General features: G+C 53.9%; 1 protein-coding gene across 1 annotated transcript in view; it reads left to right on the forward strand.

Moving 5' to 3' along the window:
- The window catches only part of CLVS1 (clavesin 1), a 73,268-nt gene that overhangs the window by 49,416 nt on the left and 1,614 nt on the right, over positions 1 to 22,238 (forward strand). Inside the window, exons 4-5 of the mRNA XM_068162468.1 lie at positions 15,508 to 15,618; positions 16,331 to 16,566. Coding sequence (XP_068018569.1) covers positions 15,508 to 15,618; positions 16,331 to 16,566 — 347 coding nt within the window. The remainder of the gene's footprint in view (positions 1 to 15,507; positions 15,619 to 16,330; positions 16,567 to 22,238) is intronic.

Consider the following 22,238-nt stretch of genomic DNA (forward strand, 5'->3'; position numbering starts at 1 on the left):
GCCTCCTTGCCCTTCTCTGGACACCTTCATGTGTCTCAGTGTCCTTCTTAAACTGAAGGGCCCAGACTGGACAACAATTCCAAGTATGGGGCATCCACAGCCTCTCTGGGCAGCCTCTTCCAGTCTCTCACCACCTTCATCATGAGGAACTGATCCTTTACATCTCCTCTAAATCCCCTCTTGTTCAGTTTGAAGCCATTATCCTTTCTCTGATGCCCTTGCACCAGGTCCAGGTAAAAGTGCACAGGTGCTAGATTTTAACTCCTTTTCCCTTCACTTCCCTGGCTTCTCAAAACCCTAAACTCATTAAGATACATTTCTTTGAGGCAGCTCAGAGAACAAACTTTGAATTTAACTTCTAACTGGTAAGACTTGAGGTGTTCTCATGTTTAATTTGGGGGGAGGCAAAAAGTGACCCCCAAGAGCTCAGCTTCCAGCTGGCCCTGCTGGCTTCGTGTTCCTCCAGGAGGCTCAGATATTCCTCTGGTATGTGCTATTTATTTAGAAGAATACTTCATAAAGCAGCAGGGAGCAGTGAAGCTTCTGACCTCTGGCTCTAAAAACACATGGGAAGTCAATCAAAGAAAAAGACAAAGCACACTTTGAAATGTATTGTCCAGGATTTTGCTTCCACAAACTCAGCTGAAGCCAGGAGAAGGCTGTGGATGATGGGAAGGATGAAGGAATGGCAACAATGGGGGGGAGGGGAAAGGCACTCTGTGAAGTTCAGGGCAGCTTGGCTCAGCCAGGGGCTGCTGCTAGCAGGCAGAAGCTGATGGGGACAGCTCCTGCCAAGGGCTGGGCTGCACAAAGCCTCTGCCTCAGACTTGTTCCTGGGCACACCAAGGGCACTGCCACAGCTTGTGCCACTCCTTGGGGGGCAGCAAGGCAGAGGTGGCAGCTGTGGGGAGGAGCAGCCAGGACAGGAGACCCTCAAGTGCCCAGCAAGGGACTGCAGCCCATGGATGGCATCTTCAGGAGAGAGCTGAGGGATCACCAGGGTCAAGCCTCCTCTTCCATGGGGAGCTGAGTCCTGCTCCTCTGCTGTGAACACCAAGGCTGTGCCAGCCCCTGGCTGCATGGGCACTGGACAGGGCTGATACTCTCCTAGGAAAGACTCTGCCAGGGCTATAAACTCTCTTGTGTGACTCCAGAATGTTTTGATTGCAGCTGTCCTTCCTCTTCACTGCCACTGCTGAGTACTGCTAACTTTTGTGGGGTGCTTGGTTGTCTGTCTGGCGTCTTTTCCTTGGAAGAGAGGAGCAGGTTCAACTGCACAAACCACATCAAAAGGGGTTTCAAAGGATGGAGGAGGAGGATGAAAGATGAAACCCTGTTTACTAAACCCAGAGACACCCTGCAGAGCTGTGATGTGGCTGGATGACTAAACCAGCTCTCCTGGCTTGCAGTGTGCTCCTTCCAGGAGCAGATGGTCTCTGACTGTGACCAGGGGATCTGAAGCCAGAGTAAGTATCCAGCTGTGAGAATGCCCTTGAGGAGAACACATTTCCTAACTTCTCCTTCCTCCTGCTCCTCTCCTTTTCCTCACTGCTGCTTCCCTCCAATCTGATCTCTGCAAGCAGTGTGGGAGACTCCATCCCATCCTGTGCAAGGGAAGGAGGCTGCTCCTGCTGCTGTTCAGGGAGATGCAAAGGAGATGCTGTTTCATCTCTCCACTCCAAGCTGTGAGCACAGCAGCAGTGGGGGTAGTAAACTGGTCATGGCTAGATGGATGGAAGAGGCCAGGGATCAGGAATTACTTAGTAATAAGTTGTTTGCTATGAGGGTGGTGAGATGCTGGAACAGGTTGCCCAGGGAGGTTGTGGATACCTCGTCCCTGGAAGTGTTCAAGACAAGGCTGGATGAGGCTTTGAGCAACCTGCTCTGGTGGGAAGTGTCCCTGCCCATGGCAGAGGGGTTGGAAGATGACTTTTAAGGTCCCTTCCAGGTCAAGCCATTCTGTCCTCCTGCAAGTTCTTGATTTCCCCACAGCTTCCTTTCCTGGGCACAGCATCACTGAGCTTTTTAATGCAATCCAGAATCTCAAAGACCATCCCAGTGCTCAGTGAACCCCTGAGGTGTGCCTTGGTGTCCTGCAGCCCCTTAGATCTCAGCTGCAAGGTCCATTTCTTCCATGGCTGTCACACACCCTATGGCTCAGGTGCCTCAGCTGATCGACCTCCTCCACTTCCACATGTGCCCAGCTGGTGCAGCAGTGCTGCTTGCACCCAGGATGAGCCCACTGCACATTGCTGTGACTGCTCCCAACCTTCATCCCTGCCAGCATCCTCTCACAAACCATACTGCCCTTGCTGCTTTGCTCTCTCTGCCAAAGTGGCTCTGACCAGCTGGCTGACAAGCACAGGCAGCTTCTCTCCAGAGTTCCTGTGACCTCCCATGCATCACAACGAGGGACCAGGGACAGGACAAGAGAAAAGAGCTTCAAGTTGCACCAGGGGAGGATTAAATTGGGTACTGTGAAATATTTCTTTACCAGGAAGCTTGACAAGGCCTAGAAGAGGCTGCCTAGGGCAGTGGTGGAGTTTATATATCCCCCTCCTTGTATCTTTAGGCTCAGACATCCCCAACACAGAAGCTTTAGGTTGGATGTGAGGAGAAATTCACTGCCCAACAGGGTTGTCCAGGCCTGGCCCAGGCTGCCCAGGCAGTGGTGGTGTCCCCATCCCTGGAGGGGTTTCAAAGCTGCTGTGGAGATGTGGTGCTGAGGCACATGGGTTAGTGCTGGGTTGATGGTTGGGCTTGATGGTCTTACAGGTCTCTTCCAACTAAAGCAATTCTGTGATTCCATCACTGGTGTCAGAGGCACTCCACATGAGATCCAGACCTGGCTGTCACCTGCAGTCCCATGCCAAGCCCCTGCAAGGTGTCCAGCTGGGCTGTGAGCTTCTCACTGGTGCTTGCAGACTTGTGTTGGGCCTCGTTGCAATCTCCAAGGGTTTTCCAAATTGCTGGATTTGCAGCAGGGTTTCTTGACTTCCTGCCAGGAACCACCTAGCACTGCCAGGCACCACCTAGCACTGCCAGGAACCACCTAGCACTGCCAGGAACTACCTAGCACTGCCAGGAACCACCTAGCACTGCCAGGAACCACCTAGCACTGCCAGGCACCACCTAGCACTGCCAGGAACCACCTAGCACTGCCAGGAACTACCTAGCACTGCCAGGAACCACCTAGCACTGCCAGGAACCACCTAGCACTGCCAGGAACTACCTAGCACTGCCAGGAACCACCTAGCACTGCCAGGAACCACCTAGCACTGCCAGGAACTACCTAGCACTGCCAGGAACCACCTAGCACTGCCAGGAACTACCTAGCACTGCCAGGCACCACCTAGCACTGCCAGGAGCCACCTAGCACTGCCAGGAACCACCTAGCACTGCCAGGAGCCACCTAGCACTGCCAGAAACCACCTAGCACTGCCAGGCACCACCTAGCACTGCCAGGAACCACCTAGCACTGCCAGGAACTACCTAGCACTGCCAGGCACCACCTAGCACTGCCAGGAACCACCTAGCACTGCCAGGAACCACCTAGCACTGCCAGGAACTACCTAGCACTGCCAGGAACCACCTAGCACTGCCAGGAACTACCTAGCACTGCCAGGCACCACCTAGCACTGCCAGGAGCCACCTAGCACTGCCAGGAACCACCTAGCACTGCCAGGAGCCACCTAGCACTGCCAGAAACCACCTAGCACTGCCAGGAGCCACCTAGCACTGCCATGAACCACCTAGCACTGCCAGGAGCCACCTAGCACTGCCAGGAGCCACCTAGCACTGCCAGAAACCACCTAGCACTGCCAGGCACCACCTAGCACTGCCAGGAACCACCTAGCACTGCCAGGCACCACCTAGCACTGCCAGGAACCACCTAGCACTGCCAGGAACCACCTAGCACTGCCAGGCACCACCTAGCACTGCCAGGCACCACCTAGCACTGCCAGAAACCACCTAGCACTGCCAGGAACCACCTAGCACTGCCAGGCACCACCTAGCACTGCCAGGCAGCTGCCCAGGGGGCAGTGCAAATGCAGACCCTTGCCCCAGCTCTGCTGCCCTCCTGTGCCAGTTATGCACTTGAGCAACAGAGAGGTTTTCATGAGGTTGATGGAGATAAGTGGGATTCATAGAATCAGTAAGGTTGGAAAGGGCCTCAGAGATCATCCAGCCCAACCTGTCACCCAACACCTCCTGACAGCTAAACCATGGCTCCAAGTGCCTCATCCAGTCTCCTTCTAAACACCTCCAGGGATGGGGACTCCACCACCTCCCTGGGCAGCACATTCCAGTGGCCAATCTCATCCCTGGAGGTGCTCAGGAGGAGACTTGACAGGGTGCTTGGTGCCATGGGTTAGTTGATCAGATGATGTTGGGTGATAGGTTGGACTCGATGATCTTGAAGGTCTCTTCCAACCTGGTTTGTTCTATTCTATCTCTCTCTCTGTGAAGATCTTCTTCCTGACATCCATCTTGAACCTCTCCTGTCACAGCTTGAGACTGTGTCCTCTTGTTCTGGTGCTGGGTGCCTGGGACAAGAGACCAACCCCCACCTGGCTACAGCCTCCTTTCAGGGAGTTGTAGAGAGCAAGAAGGTCTCCCCTGAGCCTCCTCTTCTCCACCCCCAGCTCCCTCAGCCTCTCCTCACAGGGCTGTGCTCCAGACCCCTCCCCAGCCTCCTTGCCCTCCTCTGGACACCTTCAAGTGTTGCACTAATATGTCTGATTACGATGCACCAGGGCATGTGTGAAATACTGCAGCAGTTAGCAGGGCCTGCAGCCCCTCTGATGACTTCTGTTCAGGCAGCACATTCCTGGTAGCAAGGAAATCCTTCATTCTTGGAACAACAGGTCAATGCAGGGAGTTAATGATATAGATTTTCCTCTCCTCTGAACAGGTTATTTTCTTTTGTTTATTGCTGCCATTTATGCTCATAATATGGGTTTTGTGGCAAAGCATCTCATAAATAAGCCTAACCTTCCTGCCTCTCAGGCTGCAATAAATCCTGTGGCATATTCTAAAGATGGTAAAAGCTCCAGCTTGAAATGGAAGCTGCAAGCTGAAGCCCTGAGGAACCAGAGAGCAGGCAGCAGTGAGTGGGGAAGGAGGCTGAGCAAGTGGGAGGCAGGAAAGGTCTCACAACTTCAGTCTAACCATCAGTGTGGAAGGAGGCTGAGCAAGTGGGAGGCAGGAAAGGTCTCACAACTTCAGTCTAAGCATCAGTGTGGAAGGAGGCTGAGCAAGTGGGAGGCAGGAAAGGTCTCACAACTTCAGTCTAAGCATCAGTGTGGAAGGAGGCTGAGCAAGTGGAAGGCAGGAAAGGTCTCACAACTTCAGTCTAAGCATCAGTGTGGAAGGAGGCTGAGCAAGGTGAAGGCAGGAAAGGTCTCACAACTTCAGTCTAACCATCAGTGTGGAAGGAGGCTGAGCAAGGTGAAGGCAGGAAAGGTCTCACAACTTCAGTCTAAGCATCAGTGTGGAAGGAGGCTGAGCAAGGTGAAGGCAGGAAAGGTCTCACAACTTCAGTCTAAGCATCAGTGTGGAAGGAGGCTGAGCAAGGTGAAGGCAGGAAAGGTCTCACAACTTCAGTCTAAGCATCAGTGTGGAAGGAGGCTGAGCAAGGTGAAGGCAGGAAAGGTCTCACAACTTCAGTCTAAGCATCAGTGTGGAAGGAGGCTGAGCAAGGTGAAGGCAGGAAAGGTCTCACAACTTCAGTCTAAGCATCAGTGTGGAAGGAGGCTGAGCAAGGTGAAGGCAGGAAAGGTCTCACAACTTCAGTCTAACTCATCACTGAGACCTTCTCACTCTCTAGGAGACCTTCTCATTCTCTACAGCTCCCTGACAGGAGGCTGGAGCCAGGTGGAACTCTGTCTCTTCTCCCAAGGAACAAGCAAAAGGACAAGAGGAAATGGCCTCAAGTTGCACCAGAGGAGGTTTAGGTTGGACACAAGGGAAAATTTCTTCCCCCAAAGGCTTGTCAAGCCCTGGCCCAGGCTAGTGGTGGAGTCCCCATCCCTGGAGGGGTGTCAGAGCTGTGGAGATGTGGTGCTGAGGGCCACGGGTTAGTGGTGACCTGGCAGTGCTGGGTTAATGGTTGGACTGGATGAGCTTAAAGCTCTCAGTGGTTCTGTGGTTCTACACTGCCTCACTCCCATTGCTGGAAGTGCTCCTTGTGCTGGTGGCCACTTTTTCTTCAGAAGGTCCCACACTGATATCTGGCTGAAGGGCAAAACCCAACAACTTCCTTATCAGACACACACCACCGAGAGCAGCTCACCCCCCACTGCCCACCCCCAGCTCAGCTGGAGGCCAGCAGCACTGCTGCAAGTGCTGGTGGCAGGGGGAGGGCTGGGGGGGTGTCACTTAGCTTGGAAACCTGCCTCTGCATGGAGCCTTGCCGGTGCTGAGAAGCAACCAAGAGCTTGTAGGTCACAGCCAGCCGAGGGCTTGGTACCCCGGGGAGAGCAAAGCATCACAGCTGACCTGTGCTCACACGCTTCAGCCAGCAACACCTCCAGGCCAGGCTTGCACATTTTACAGCTTCTAATTAAGCCCTAAACTGCTTTCAGCTTTGATGCTCTTCCTGCTGCTCTCCCCTTCCCCCGTGGCTGGTTTCAGACGTTGCTGTTCGGTGAGGTGCAGGAATGGAAGCGACTCAGCTTGCAGCCACCCTGCCTGGGAGAGCTGGGGAGAAGCAGGCTTCTGAGCTACAGTTTACACCAGAAACCAGCACCCTGGAGACAATTCAGCCTGGTTTGCTGGAGCTGGCTGCAGAGATCATAGCAAGTTCCAAACCAACTCTGCAAAATAGCCTCCAGCGAATTCCTGTCCTTTCTTGTTCTGCTGCTTGCTCCTGGGACCCAATCCACCACCCCTGAGCTCAGTGTCTGACTTTCCCTCCAGCTGGGGTCAGAGTGGCTGAGAGCAGCCAGGCAGAAAGGGAGTAGTGGTTGACAGCAGATGAACAAGAGCCAGCAGTGTGCCCAGGTGGCCAAGAAGGCCAATGGCATCCTGGGCTGGATCAGGAGCAGTGTGGCCAGCAGGAGCAGGGAGCTCATCCTGCCCTGTGCTCAGCACTGCTCAGGCCACACCTGGAGTCCTGTGTCCAGTTCTGGGCTCCTCAATTTAAGAAGGACATTGAGACACTTCAAGGTGTCCAGAGAAGGGCAACAAGGCTGGGGAGGGGTCTGAGCACAGCCCTGGGAGGAGAGGCTGAGGGAGCTGGGGTTGCTTAGCCTGGAGAAGAGGAGGCTCAGGGGAGACCTTCTTGCTCTCTACAACTCCCTGAAGGGAGGTTGTAGCCAGGAGGGGGTTGGTCTCTTCTCCCAGGCAAGCAGCACCAGAACAAGAGGACACAGTCTCAAGCTGTGCCAGGGGAGGTTCAGGCTGAAGGTGAGGAGAAAGTTCTTCCCAGCAAGAGAGATTGGCCATGGGAATGTGCTGCCCAGGGAGGTGGTGGAGTCCCCATCCCTGGAGGTGTTCAGAAAGGGATTGGATGTGGCACTTGGAGCCATGGTTTAGTTAGTCAGGAGGTGCTGGGTGACAGGTTGGACTTGGTGATCTCTGAGGTCTTTTCCAGCCTAGTTGATTCTATGATTCTTCCTGCTCCACCAGGAGCTCCCTGCTCTGGCCTCACCTAATCCAACCTACTCTGGAGCCAACTGGGGGCATCCTGCTCACACCCATGGATGGGCTGCTTCCAAACCAGTGTGCCTGTGCTCTTTGGGTTCCTGGGCTTCAACCACCTTTGGAATTCCACTCTTAGAATCATGGGATGCTTTGGGCTGGGAGGGATCTTCCAAGGCCATCTAGTCCAGCCCCCCTGCAGCCAGCAGGGACATCTGCATCTAGAGCAGGCTGCTCGGGGCCCCACACAGCCTGACCTAGAATGGTTCCAGGGCTGGGACATCTCTCCAGGCACCCTGAGCACCCTCACTGCAGGACAAAATTGTTCCCCTTAGTCTAAATCTTCCTCTGTCAGTTCAAACCATCACCCCTTGTCCTGTCACAACAGGCCCTGCAGAAAAAGGGTCTGTCCCCAGCTTCCTTCTCAGCCTCTTTACATTCTGAAAGGCTGCAAGAAGCTCTCCCTGGAACCTTTTCTTCCCCAGGCTGTTCTCTGTGCATCCCCTCAGCCAAGCTCCTGCATGAAGCTGCAGCTCCTCTCTCAGTATCATTTATTCATCTCCCTTTTGGTTTTGTTTGTCCTGGAGGGAGCCTCAGTCTGTACCTCAGGTGTGGAAAACCCACTTGGAAATCAACAGGAGGACACACCAAGTGAAAAAGCAGCGCCAGGGGCTGGTGGCAGCCCAGCAAAGCTGCTGCCTCTGGGACATTCTCTGTGCCCAAAGTTATTCCAAGCTGCTTCAGCTAAGGGTTTCTCACCCAGAGGAAAAAGGTAGTGCAGAAAAATCCCCCCTTTGCCCCAAGGCCACAAGTGATTTTGTCAGGCCAGATGATGTGACAGCATGATCCTATCAGGACAAATCAAAGTTTACTGAGCAAATCTGTGTTCTCTAACCTGGTTTATTGGTGCCATCTGCCAGCACCCATGAACAGATGCTCCCCAGGACCTCACTGATGCTCAGTAGTGACTGGGAGAAGCCCACTGCAAATGCCTGGGTTTAGCAAGTGTGGCAGGAGAGACAACAAACACCACCAAGCTCCTCCAGGAGAAGACACATCCCAGTGCTCATTGCTCAGTCCCACTGCTCTGGCAGCAGCACTCCAGCCTGTACTCCCCTGCACACATGGGCAAGGGGTGGAAAAGCAATACCAGGCAGGAGGTGCAAAAGCCAAGCACTCCTCTTTTCCTGGGCTTTTGCCCCAGCTTTGGGTTTGGCTGCTGTTTGCTTTGGGGGAAAGAATGTTTTGGTGTGAGCAGCTGTGGCCACAGCTTACCCCCCAGTCAATGAGTTTTGTTTCCCTGATTCTTGTTAAGGCTGTACTCAGGCAGGGCAGAGCTGCCCTTTGGCTGCCACTAATGCCTTTTTCCCTCCCCCCTCTGATGGTTTCCCCCCTACTCTGCAGCTCTCTCCAAGCCCTGGGTCCTCTGAGGGCATGCCAAGGTAGAAGCAAACGAGTTCGCAGTTCTTGCCACTGGCAACTCTCCTCTTGCAGCCCTCAAAAACACAGGGGAGCACGAAAATAAATAATGAAAGATAAGGGAAGGATGAGCAGCCTGCCCAGACACAGATCTGAAACGTGCCTGGGCTCAGAGCAGGCAGCTGGGACCAGCCCCGGCTCCCACAGCCCCTGGGACTGCTCAGAGAGGCACAGGAGCATCCCAGTCTCAGGTCCCAGTGGCCCCCAGCCCTCCCACTGCCTCCTGCCTGCAGGATGTCCCTAGCTGAGGCTTCACCTCTCAGCAGCTGAGTTAAAACCAGAAGCTGAAGCTGTAGCCTTGGGGGGTGGGGGGGATGCTTCACCTTCTCTCCTGGTGCACACTGTGAGACTGCCTGCTCCATCCTTGTGGGGAATGGAGATGCATCCAGTTGGTGGCCACTCACAAGTGGTGCTCTGCAGGGCTCAGTGCTGGGACCAGTGCTGTTCAATGTCTGTGCCAATGGTCTGGGTGAGGGGATCAAGGCAGCCACAGTAAGTCTGCAGGTGACACCAGTCTGGGTGGCAGTGTTGATGTGCTTGAGAGTAGAAGGATCTACACAGAGGGATCTGGACAGGCTGGATCAATGGGTCAAGGCCAGGAGGTTCAACAAGACCAAGTGCCAGGTCCTGGATTCAGCCCCAGAAATGCTCCAGGCTCAGTGCAGAGCAACTGGAAACTGTCTGGTGGAAAAGGCCCTGGGGGTGCTGGTCAAGAGCCAGCTGGAAATGAGCCCACATGTGCCCAGGTGGCCAGGAAGGCCAACAGCACCCTGGCCTGGGTCAGGAGTAGTGTGGCCAGCATGGGCAGGGCAGGGACTGTCCTCCTGTACTCAGCACTGGAGGTGTTTGCAAGCCACACAGCTGAGGGCCATGGGTTAGTGGTGACCTGGCAGTGCTGGGTTGAGGGCTGGACTGGATGATCTGCAAGGGCTCTTCCAACCAGCATGGTTGGTTGGATACTCTTGTGGCATTCACTCCAACGTGCTGAGGGTTTGCAGCTCCAGCATCAGCTCAGATTTCCCTTCACAGGAGATCTCCACAACGTTTCCCTCTGATCTGCAAGCCTGGAGACACTTAGAATCAAAGAATTGCTTTGGTTGGAAAAGACCTTTAATATCCTCATGTCCAAGCATCAGCCCAGCCCCACCATGGCCCCAAGTGCCATGGACATGGAATTCTTGCACACCCCCAGGCATGGGGACTCCACCACCTCCCTGGGCAGCCTCTGCCAGTCCCTGACCACTCTTGCAGCAGAGAAATTTTTCCTAACCTCCAAGCTAACCCTCCTCTGGCACAACTGGAGGCCATTTCCCCTCACCCTGGGGCCACTTCCTCTCGTTATTTCATCCCTGAGCAGCGTGCCAGCACGTCCAGTCTGCTCTGTAGCTCAGGCAATGGCAGTGCCCACAAACAATCAGACCTGTTCCTGTGTGCTGCATTTTATTTCTACCCCTGGAAGCAAAGGTAACTAAATCCTCAGGACTGGGTAATCTGTAAGAAGGAATCAGGTTAGGGAAAGGCTCCACACTCCCAGGCTCCTTTCCACAGTAGGCTCCACAAAAGCATACCTCATTATAAACTGCAGCTTCCCAAGGAATCACCAGCCATGAGCAATCAGAAGAGAATTCCTGAAAGCCAAAGCTCTCCAGCAGAAAATCAATTTCAGCTGCTTTCACCTTGCCCCAGGGAAAGCAGCAGAGGCACTGAGCAGGCTGTGGGAAACGTCTCATACATCTTCCTGGAAGCTGCCAAGGCAGACCTCCAGATGGGAGCTTTCCTCTCCAAGACAGCTCTGCTCTAATTAGGGACTTCTGCAGGAGTGGTGTGTGGAGGTTCCAAACAGTGTCTGGATGATTCCCACATCAAATTTCTTTGGGTTTGGGGAGGGGAAAAAGAAGAAGAAACATATATGTATAATAAACTGAAAAGCTTGCCTTTGTCCTTGTGCTAACTGACAGCCTTCCAAAGGCAGGGGGGCTGAGGGGTGAAGGTCAAACTGAGCTTCTGGTGCTTAATAGGGTGAGGAACAACAACAAAAGTGAGCAGAAAGTTATGCTGGGGAAAAAAATTAAGGGGAAAATCGAGGTCTTTGGTGCATTTTGGGGGCTGTGCCTTCAGCATGAAAAGGAAGCAGCTGCCCTTAAATAAAGCCCTGGTGTGAGGGCCTCTCCTGTAACAGCCTCCTGAGGTACCAGCCAGAAGCTGGTTCATGGACTCAGCAATCTCTGTGGGGCAGACATCAAACTCTTGTTCCATAGAGGAAAGTTCATCCTTCTCCATAGCCTGCTCCAGAGGCACTCTGCCAGTCCAGAGAATCACAGAATGGGTTTGGGGACCTCCAAAGGGCAGCCAGTCCAACCCCTCTGCAGCCAGCAGGGACCTCCTCTGCTAGAGCAGCTTGCTCAGAGCCCAGTCCAGCCTCACCTTGAGTATCTCCAGGGATGGGGCCTCCAACCACCTCCCTGGGCAGCCTGCTGCAGTGTTCCACCATCCTCACATTAAAGAACCTGCTCCTAACACCCACTCTCAAGCTGCTCTTCTCTGCTTGGAAGGCACTGTCCCTTGTTCTGTCACCACAGGCCTCCCTCCAGCTGAAACCTCTGGCTAGTTCCTCTAATCCTCAGCTTTCAGACCTTCCTGCCCAATGCCTTGTCATTAAGGTTGGTCAACATGCTCTCCAAACCCCCAGCTTCCCCTTGCAGCTGAAGTCTGTCTGACATTTCTCATCACAGACTCTGATTAATATGGGCTCTGCCTTCCAGGGGGAAGACAAAACTACTCTCCTCCTTCCTTTTTCTTTCCAGGTGAACATAAATCTCTGTGTCTTGAAGTTATTCCCTTGCTTCCCATCTCTCATTCCTTTACTGCTCTTTGCTTCAGACTCAGGCTCTGTATCTTCTGCACTGACCTTGCTGCTGTGGTACAACCTGGGACAGCTGCCAAGGAGCAAAGGAGTCCAGAGCTTCTCCCCTAGAGATGCAGCTTGTGGGCTGGCAGCTGGCTTGGCAAGCAGAGCAATGAAGCAAACCCCACGAGGCAAATACTGAGCACCCCAACACTTCATTATTTATGGATTTGTTTTCAGACTGTTCTCTGAAAGGTTCCAAACCTTCCCACTCTCACTCCCAGGTGGGAGGAAAGCAACTGAAGGTGTGGATTTTGCATGGGGTGGGCATTTGAGGCTCTGGTTTGCTGTAATCATCAGGTTTAGGGTGGAAAAACAACAGTCACTCTGGGCTCCACTTCACAGTTGTGTTGGTCAATGCTTTTCCTGGATGCTGCCTCAAGCTCTCTGGAGTTGTTTCTCAGCTGAAGCTGCTGTGATCACAGAATCACAGAATTGTTCCCATGGGAAAAGCCTCCTAGGATCAATTAGTCCAACCTTCAACCCAACACCACCATGGCCACTAACCCTTGTCCCCAAGTGCCATGTCCTCACCTTTCTTGAACACCTCCAGGCATGGTGACTCCACCACCTCCTTGGGCAGCCTGTTCCAATGCCTGTCAGTCAGAGCTCTGTGGCTCAGCCCTAATGAACATTCCAGCAGCAATGGAGTTGTCTCTGTCACGAATGAGCACCTCAGCAGAGCACGTGTCACCCTTGAAAAGCTCAGCTCTCAGTTTGTTGGGAGCTCAAACAGGATGTCACACTGCTTGGCCTGCTGTGTGGTGGCCTGGCTACCCTCTAGTCATGTACAGATCATCCAGTATGGAGATTTGGAATGGTCTCAGGTCTCTGACCTGTCTGAGGGGTAAGTGGCAAAAGGAAAACCATCACTTGGTGCCTGGGGTTGCTCTCAAGCATTACCTGAGCGTGGTTTGAGGTGGCTGCTAGGACAATCCATGGCCAGTACTAAAGAGCACAGCCACAGAGTCCTGCCAGTCTGCCCTGGGTGGTTGGAGGCAGTGGAATACCTACAGAAGTGCTAAATCCGGGGAGGGGGGAAGTGACCTTGAAGCAGCACAGAAGCTCTACCAAGCAGGTGTGTAAGGGGATTTTCCTTGTCAGCTCACAAACCTACCCCACATCCTCACCAGCTGTGCTCAGCCTCTGCTGCTCTGAAGGAAGGTGAGAGAAAGCCCCAGGAGACCCTGTGCTTAATTGTGGGGGGGAATGAACCTGCCTGAGCCCCAAAGCCCTGAAGGAACAGACCTGATTATGCTCTGTCTTCACGTGCTGAGCCACAGGGGTTAGGAGCACCGGCAGGAGGAGGACAGCTTCATCAGAGCCTCCCTTCACAGGGCAGAGACAGCAGCCCTGGACTCACTGCAAGTGTGCAGGTTGCAAGGGAGAGCTTCCCCCTCAGAGATCCAGCTTGGGGGCTGGCAGCTGGCCTGAGAAACAGAGAATTAAAACAACCCAAAAAAAGGCAGATATGGAAGATTCTTGTATTCCTTAATGCATATTTTTAGACTACTTTGAGCCAACCCACCCCAATTCTTTACATTTTCATTCCTATGTGGGAGGAAAGCAATTGAAGATGTGAAGAGTGGGAAGGAGATTTATCAGAGCCCTGGAGCAGGCTGCCCAGAGAGGTTGTGGGGTCTCCTTCTCTGGAGGGATTCCAACCCCCCCAGGCCATTGTGCTCCTGGGCAAGCTGCTGTGGGTGTCCCTGCTTGAGCAGGGGTTGGACTGGATGACCCCCAGAGGTCCCAGCCAACCCTCACCATGCTGGGATTCTGTGTCTCTCTCCTTTCAACCACCTTTTAAATCCTGGTGGATTTGCCTCGGTGTCCTTTTCCTCTCTGCCTCAACTCTTTCACCGCCTGTGCTTTCAGCCATGCTTGGTGGCCAGCAGGATGGGAGCAACGCCTGTCTGTGGAAACAGAGCTAGCAAGGGAGAGACAAGCAAGGGTCAGCTAAGGAGCATGGCAGCTTTGGGCTGCAGTGGTTAACAGCACTAATTAATCTTGTTTAGAGCCTAGCTTTTAACAATCCCACTCCCAATTCCCCCCGCAGGAGCAGGGTCACCAACATGCAAACCCTGCCCAGCTCTTCCCTGCCCGGCTCTTCCCTGCCCGGCTCTTCCCTGCCCGGCTCTTCCCTGCCCGGCTCTTCCCTGCCTGGCTCTTCCCTGCCCGGCTCTTCCCTGCCTGGCTCTTCCCTGCCCGGCTGCCATTTGTCAGCTGAGAGTGGAGGTGCAAAATACCACCACCCCTCCCAACGTGCAATAACCTTTAAAGCCCCACCAGCAACCTCCTCTTTTCATTAAGCAGGCTGAGCAGAGCAGGACACCCTTGCAAACACCTCCTCCCCTCGGGACGCTACCTGCATGCTGATGGCAGGGGATTGAGCGCAGCCCGCGCCGGGCGCCGGCAGTTTCCATGGTGCTGCCATGGTGCTCCCTCCCTACACCTTCACTTATCAGCATTTCCCACCCATCCTCCTCCCCGAGGCACGCTGCTTGCTCACCCCGAAAGGTCAGCCATTGTGAGGGTGCTTTGAGCGGGGAGGCCGAGGGGTGAAGAGGTGAGCTGCGCGCAGCCGTGTGCGTGGGAACCAGGGGCTCCGCCTGGCGCTGCACAATGAGACGTTAGAAAGCTTCCCCTCGAGGGAGAGATGCTCATCAACACCCCCACCCCCTCCCCCCACTTCCCATCTTGGCCAAGTCAGATGCCACGATGGAGTTAAAAAATGCTCAGGCTGGGAAGCCTGCTTTAAATCCTCAGGAAGGGCTGTGGCAGTGCCTGCAGGGCAGATGGGGCAGTGCCTGCCTGGGAGGGCACCGGTGCAGACCTGCAGCAGGCTGCCCACAGGGGTTGTGGAGTCTCCTCTGGAGAGATTCCAGCCCCACCTGGCCATTGAGATCCTGGGCAAGCTGCTGTGGGTGACCCTGCTTCAGCAGGGGGGTTGGACTGGATGATTTGCAGAGGTTCACTTCCAAGCCCCACCAGTCTATGAGTCCATGGTTTCTTTCTCCACCTTACCCCCTCCCAGCAAACCCAGGGCTCCTTTGCAGATGGCAAGAGGCAGACTCCTTCCCTTGCCTTTCCTGCTGTTGACTGTTGCTGTAAGCACTGCACCCACTGACTGCCTTCCTTCTCTTTCTCTTTCTCCTTCTTCTCTTTCTCTTTCTCCTTCTTCTCTTTCTCTTTCTCCTTCTTCTCTTTCTCTTTCTCTTTCTCTTCTCTTCTCTTCTCTTCTCTTCTCTTCTCTTCTCTTCTCTTCTCTTCTCTTCTCTTCTCTTCTCTTCTCTTCTCTTCTCTTCTCTTCTCTTCTCTTCTCTTCTCTTCTCTTCTCTTCTCTTCTCTTCTCTTCCTCTTTCTTCTCTTCCTCTTTCTTCTCTTTCTCTTTCTCCTCTTTCCCTTTCCCTTTCCCTTTCCCTTTCCCTTTCCCTATCCCTTTCCCTTTCCCTTTCTTCTCCTTCTCTCTCTCTCCACAGGACAGCTTCCCTGCCCGTTTTGGAGGAGTCCATTTTGTCAACCAGCCCTGGTACATCCACGCCCTGTACACCCTAATCAAACCCTTCCTCAAAGACAAGACAAGGAAAAGGGTAATTAGCTGGGCATGGGGTGGGGGAGAGGAAGCTGGAGCAGCTGAGTAGCTGCCTGCTTTCTTTCTGTGCTGATTTTCTCTCTTCCTGATTTTCTCTCTCCATTTTGTTCTGTTTTTCAAATGGCTTCAGAGATTTGCTGCTGTTAGTAAAACTTAAGATCTTGCAATGATCTGAGTTGGATCAATAGCAACCAGGGACCAGAAAGTTGCTCTTAAGGAACAAAGTGTAGGGGATGTTGGGTTGGTGGGCAGGGTGGTGCTGGGCTGATGGTTGGACTTGATGGTCTTAAAGGTCTTTTCCAACCTCCATGACTCTGTGAGTCTGTATTTTAGTGGGATATGCTCAGGACCAGAGAGAATGGGAGGGGTGATCAGCCTGGCTGAGGTCAGCTGCAGCGAGGGAAGCTTCCACTCTCTATGCTCTTGCAGTAGCAGCAGCCAGTCATTATTCCTGGCAATGGTGCTTAAGGAAGTGGAAGTCTCATGTGCCAGAAGCAAGCAAACTGGGCTTTTCAGAAGTGTCCAGCCCTGTTCCTCAGCTGCACCCCCTGAATCTCACCCCCCTTGTCCTGCCTGCCCACGGTTGGTTCAGCAATCCCCTCCTGAAGCTGCAGCTAAGGATGCTCCACACCTCGTTAGCGCTGCTGTTAATGCACTTAACCAAGTACTGAACCCTTGGTGACTTGGAGCTTCCTTTCTCTTTGTTCAAGATCTTTCTTCACGGTAACAACCTGAACAGCCTTCACCAGCTAATACACCCCGAATGCCTGCCCTCTGAATTCGGGGGGACTCTCCCTCCCTACGACATGGGGACGTGGGCTAGGACGTTGCTGGGTCCCGACTACAGCGATGAGAACGAGTACACCCACACCTCCTACAACGCCATGCACGTCAAGCATGCTGCCTCCAACCTGGAGAGGGAGGCCTCCCCCAAACCCATGAAAAGGTCAGTGCTGCACCAGGCATCCTTTCTCATTTGGCTCCCCAAACGGCTTTGGAATAAACGGAGCAGAAAGGGCTCAGCCGGCTCGGGGAGGGGCTGTAAAATGGCAGATGTGGACCACAGGATGTTAGGAGTTGGGAGGGACCTCCAGGGATCATCCAGTCCAACCCCCCCTGCCAGAGCAGGACCACAGAATCCAGCACAGGTCACACAGGAACACATCCAGATGGGGCTTGAAGGTATCCTGAGAAGGAGACTCCACAGCCTCTCTGGGCAGCCTGCTCCAGGGCTCTGTGACCCTCACAGTGAAGAAGTTCCTCCTCGTGTTGAGGTGGAACCTCCTGTGCTGCAGTTTATATCCATTGCCCCTTGTCCCCTCCCCAGAGCCTGTCCCCTCCCTCTTGACCCCCAGCCCTCATTGATTAAATCCCCTCTCAGTCTTCTCCTCTCCAGACTGAACAGCCCCAGGGCTCTCAGCCTCTCCTCACAGGGCAGGGCTCCAGTCCCTTCAGCACCCTGGTAGCTCTCTGTTGGACTCTCTCAAACAGACCCATGTCCCTCTTGAACTGGGATGGTAAGGAGCACTTCACCCTTGTGGTGTGGTGGGAGAAAGGAGAGGGAATGGAGAGAGGCTTTTTGGTCCCTTGTGGTGGTGGGATGAGGGATGATGGCTTTAAACTAGAGCACTCTTCCTAACACTAGGAAGTAGTTCTTTGCTCTGAGGGTGGTGAGACACTGGAAAAGGTTGCCCAGAGAAGCTGTGGATACCTCATCCCTGGAAGGGTTAAAGGCCAGGCTGGATGAGGCTTGAGCATCCTGGGTTAGGGAGGTGTCCTTGCCCATGGCAGGGGGGTTGGAAGTGGATGATCTTTTAAGGACCCTTCCAACCCAAACCATTCTGTGAGGCAAAGTATCTCTGTGAGGCAGCCTCTCTGTGGAACTGCAGTTACTCATTTGATTACTGTGCAGGAAAACAAGGGGAAATTAATGAGCCACAGCACAGAGCATTCCAGAAGGTATCTCAGAGTGAGGTGCTCTGCAGCACGGCAGAGGGTGGCCAGCAGCACCGCTGCTCCCTCTGACTTGCTGCTGCTTTGCTGCTGGTGACCTCAGTTGTCAGCAGCAAGGTTTGTCTCCTCGGAACGGTGCTTCTGAACGATGAGCACCACTGCCCTCTAAAGGGAACTCGGGGCGGTCTGCTCTGCTCCTGCTGCTTCTGCTCCTGCGGCTTCTGCTCCCTCCCTCCCCGCCCAGAGCTGCTCTCCTATGAGCTCTGATTTTCAGATCCAGTGGCGGTGCACTCAGCTCTGAAGGAACAAAACTGCACCTCTGGAGGGTATAGAACCATAGAATCGTTTTGGTTGATAGAGACTTTTCAAATCACCAAGTCCAACCCTTAGCCCAGCACTGCCAGGTGACCACTAAACCATGCCCATCAGCACCACATCTACCCAGCTTGAAACCCCTCCAGAGATGGGGCCCCCAGCACTTCCCTGGGCAGCCTAGGCTAGTCCTTGACAACCCTTTTGGGGAAGAAATAGTTCCTTGTGTCCAAGCTAAACCCCATGTGGTGCAGCTTGAGGCCATTTCCTCTTGTTCCTTGGGAGAAGAGACCAAGCCCCACCTGGCCACCACCTCCTTTGAGGGAGTTGTAGAGAGTGATGCTGCAGGTACCACCCCCACTAACCATGCAGTGCTCATGGGGGTGGCCGAGGGTGGCTGGGTGCCTCGCCCAGGTGTGTGGGTGGTGATGGCAGAGCTGGTGGTGGGGCTGGGTGCCCTGCCCTGCCCTCACCTCCCCCTCTGGAGCGCTGTCCCTGCAGCCCCAGGCCCCCAGTGAGCAGCGCTCAGAGCCCTGCGACAGGGAGAGGCCAGCCCTGTGCCACAGCAGAATCGAAGCTGCCAGGGCAAAGAGGCCAGAAGGGCATGCAATTCATTTAAAAAGTCTTTCATCTTCAAAGGAAAAGAGAGAAAAGGCAAAAAAACAGCAGCATTCTGGAGCCCCCAGCTGGCTGCCAGGGCAGGGGGCTGCCCGCTGCTGCGGAAGCCAAGCCCGGCACGGAGAGCGGAGCTGGGAGCCCCTCCACTCACAGGGCTCTGACCCTGTGGAGGGCTGCACTCGTGGCATGAGGAGAGCTGCCCAGCTGCAGCAGCACAAGGTTGGACTTGGTGAGCTCTGAGCTCTTTTCCAAGCTGGGTGATTCTGTGATTCTGAGCTCTCACTGCCGGCTGCCAGGGGGCTTCACAGAGCCGAAGTGGTTTCAACAGAACTATCCATTGGTTTGTTTGGAATCACAGAATCACAGAGTGGTAGGGCTTGGAAGGGAGCTCTGGAGATCATCCAGTCCAGCTCCTTTACTAAAGCAGGGCACCCACAGCAGCTTGCCCAGGATCACAATGGCCAGGGCAGGGGGTGGATGCTCTCCAGAGGGGACTCCACAACCTCTCTGGGCAGTCTCATGGTTTCCACCTTTTATCTCAATGATCAGATCCCCTCTGGGGCTGCTCTTCCCCAGGCTCAACAGCCCCAGGGCTCTCAGCCTTTCCTCCTCACAGAGATGCTTGAGGCCCCTTCAGAATCTTTGCAGGCTCCACTGCACTCTCTCCACCAGTTCCCTCTCTCTCCTGGAATGGGGGAGCCCAGAGCTGGACCCAGGGTTCCAGATGTGGCCTCACCAGGGCAGAATATAAAGGGAGAAGAACCTCCCTGCCTGGCCACACCCTTCTTAATGCACCCCAGGACAGCACTGGCCTTATGCTGGCTTTGGAAGATGCTAATTAAAGGTTCCATTATGATTACTAATGAGCTGTTGAGAGCGTGCCATTTGTGTGGCTTTCTGGAGAGAAACCTTCAGCTTGTGACCCTCTGGAGCATTCAGAGCTGCTCTCAGGTAAATCTTGGCTAAGGCTCAGGTCCTCAGTTGTGAAGAAGGGAGGATCTCACCTTGTCCTCAGGGGAGAACCTCAGCTTGGAAATGAGTTCAGAGCCAGAACCCCCTGCCTGGAGGCAAAGCCTTCTTTTGTCATCTGCTCACTAATCGTGAAGTGCATTAATACAAATAGGGTGAGGGGATGAATCCAATTTGTCCTCTTGCCTCTGGGCAGGCAGGGGCTAACTTTTAGCCTAATTTGGTTACTGGGTGGGTAAGTGAACCATCTGATCTTGTAGCCCCTGGTCATCACTAGCTGCTAGAGGTGAAAAGTTCACTGCCTCCACAGATTCTCTCCTAAGAGTATTTGCTTTGATTCTGCTCTCCCTGGAATTGCATTTTAGCCTAACTGGAGGTAAAAGCCCACACTTAGGAGGTAGGACTGTGGGCTTTGTTAGACTAGTCAGATTTAGATCTGAAGACTGTGAAGAGGTCTGCAGACTCCTGCCAACATTTACCTGTCTTTATATATCCCCTCTCCTTGCCTCTTAGGCTCAGACATCCCTAACACAGGAGGTTTAGGTTGGATGTGAGGAAGCATTTCCTACCCAAAAGGGTTGTCCAGGCCTGGCCCAGGCTGCCCAGGGCAGTGGTGGTGTCCCCATCCCTGGAGGGGTTTCAGAGCTGTGGAGATGTGGTGCTGAGGGCCATGGTTCAGTGGTGACCTGGCAGTGCTGGGTTAGTAGTTGGATTTGATGATCTTAAATGTTTCTTCCAGCCATTCTGTGAGCCTAACCTAACTGATGAAGAGTGAAAGGTCTGATACCAGGTGGCTACCAGTGGTCACAGCAGACTAGAACCATCCCTGAAAGCCTCCACAGGGTCCAATGTCTGCTCCTTTCAACACCAATGGGACCAGAACATTTCTCTTCTCTCCTACCACAGGCTGCTTCCCCCTGCCACTTGCAAGTGCACAGTAGTTGTTGTCAGAGAAGGAGGTCCTTGCTTGCTTCAGAGGGGGGAGGAGGTGGAGGTGGGGAAAGGACTGGAAATCCTCTTAGAGCAGAATGTTGTCCCTGCCTCTCGTTAGCAACACGATCCTGAGCTCAGACCAGTTGCTATGATATGGAAAAGCTTTAATCAAAACCACTGTCATTTTCCCACCAGCAGCCTTGTGAAGCCCCCACTGGGGCAGAATCAAACCAGTGGAAATTGTTCTCTCATCTGCAGCATTATCTCACACCCTGGGAGAAATCCCAGAACCCAAGTTCTGTATGAACAGATGGGAAACAAAGGAAACCAGCTGATGACTCCACATAATGAGGCTTAATGGCCAGAGGGGGGAAAAAACCCAACAGCAACCCAACAATCACAAAAATCCAGTGAGAATCTCTCTGGCTATTGAGCTGCAGCTCAGTGATGTCTGACAGGGGTGAGGTAGTGAAGATGGAAAGCAGCAGGAACGCAGGAACAGCAAAGTGGGTTCAGCCCAAGAGCTTGGCTGCACCCATTGGATTGCCCAGGGAGCAGGAAGGGCAGAAGACCCTTCCCCATCTCTCCCAAGGTGCACACAGGGAGCCTGCCTCACAGCAATTGTTGGGTCTCAGTTCTGGGGTCAGGGCTGGGCTGGCCACCAGAGGAGTGCCAGAGGCTCTCCAGGAACCCCTCTGCCTTCCCAAAGGGAAGAAGGGAGAGAGACTGATGGGCTGGGAAAGAAACTAACCCAGCTGGGGTGGAAAGAAGAACAATGCCATGCAACAGAGACACAGAGACCAGTGTGGAGCCCAAGCCCTGATGGCAATGAGGGCACCATTGGCACCGCTGCTGCAGGGGGCAGGCACTGGGCATGCTGTGGGTCTATTAGTCTGGAGAAAAGGAGGCTCAGGGGAGACCTTCTCACTTTCTACAGCTCCCTGGAAGGAGGTTGGAGCCAGGTGGGTGCTGGTCAAGTGGTCCTGCTTTGCAGGGGGGGTGAAGTCCATCTCTGGAGGTCCCTTCCAAGCCCTGGCATTTCATGATGCTGTGATTCTGATTCTGTGATGAGAAACAGCACTGATACCCAACAGACATCAGCTGCTGGGAGCTCATCCCCTCCAGCTCAAGAGCCTTCTGGAATCAGTGGAGCTGGAAGGCCTGCATCCACTCCTCTCACCATGGTTTTGGACTGGATGGGAGAGAGCTGCAGTAAAATGACCACACACAAAGCCAGCTGCTCTGAGCTCCTGGTGTTCATACCTCTGCAGGGCTGTCATCTGCAGTGTGTGGCTGACCTGCTGGGGGAACAGCTGGAGAATGTTGACTCTCCAGACTTCCAAATATCCTTGCTGAACAGCAAAACAACCACAGGGGGCTGAGCGATGCTGTAAATGGAGCATGGAGGGAGGGGACCTCAGCTTCAGGAGTGAGGCTGAGATTTCACTTCACTTCCAGGAGCAGCAGCAGGGCAGGGATTCTGCCCCTGCACTGGGCACTGCTGAGGCTGCACCTTCAATACTGGGCTCAGCTTTGGGCCTCTCACTGTGACAAGGACATTGAGAGGCTGGAGTGGGTCCAGAGAAGAGCAGCAAAGATGAAAGGTCTGGAGAACAGGGCTGGGGAGGAGCAGCTGAGGGAGCTGGGGGTAGGGAGGCTGAGGGGAGACCACATTGCTCTCTACAGCTCCCTGAAAAGAAGTTGGAGCCAAGTGGAGCTTGTTCTCTTCTCTCTAGTGTCAGGTAAAAGGAGAGGAAATGACCTGAAATTGTGCCAGGGGAGGCTTAGGTTGGAGGTGAGGAAAAATTTCTTTGCTGCCAGAGTGGTCAGGGA

This window comes from Melanerpes formicivorus, unplaced genomic scaffold (assembly GCF_026170545.1).
Source record: "Melanerpes formicivorus ecotype bairdi unplaced genomic scaffold, bMelFor1.0.p_v2 SCAF_65, whole genome shotgun sequence".
NCBI classification, from domain to species: Eukaryota; Metazoa; Chordata; class Aves; order Piciformes; family Picidae; genus Melanerpes; species Melanerpes formicivorus.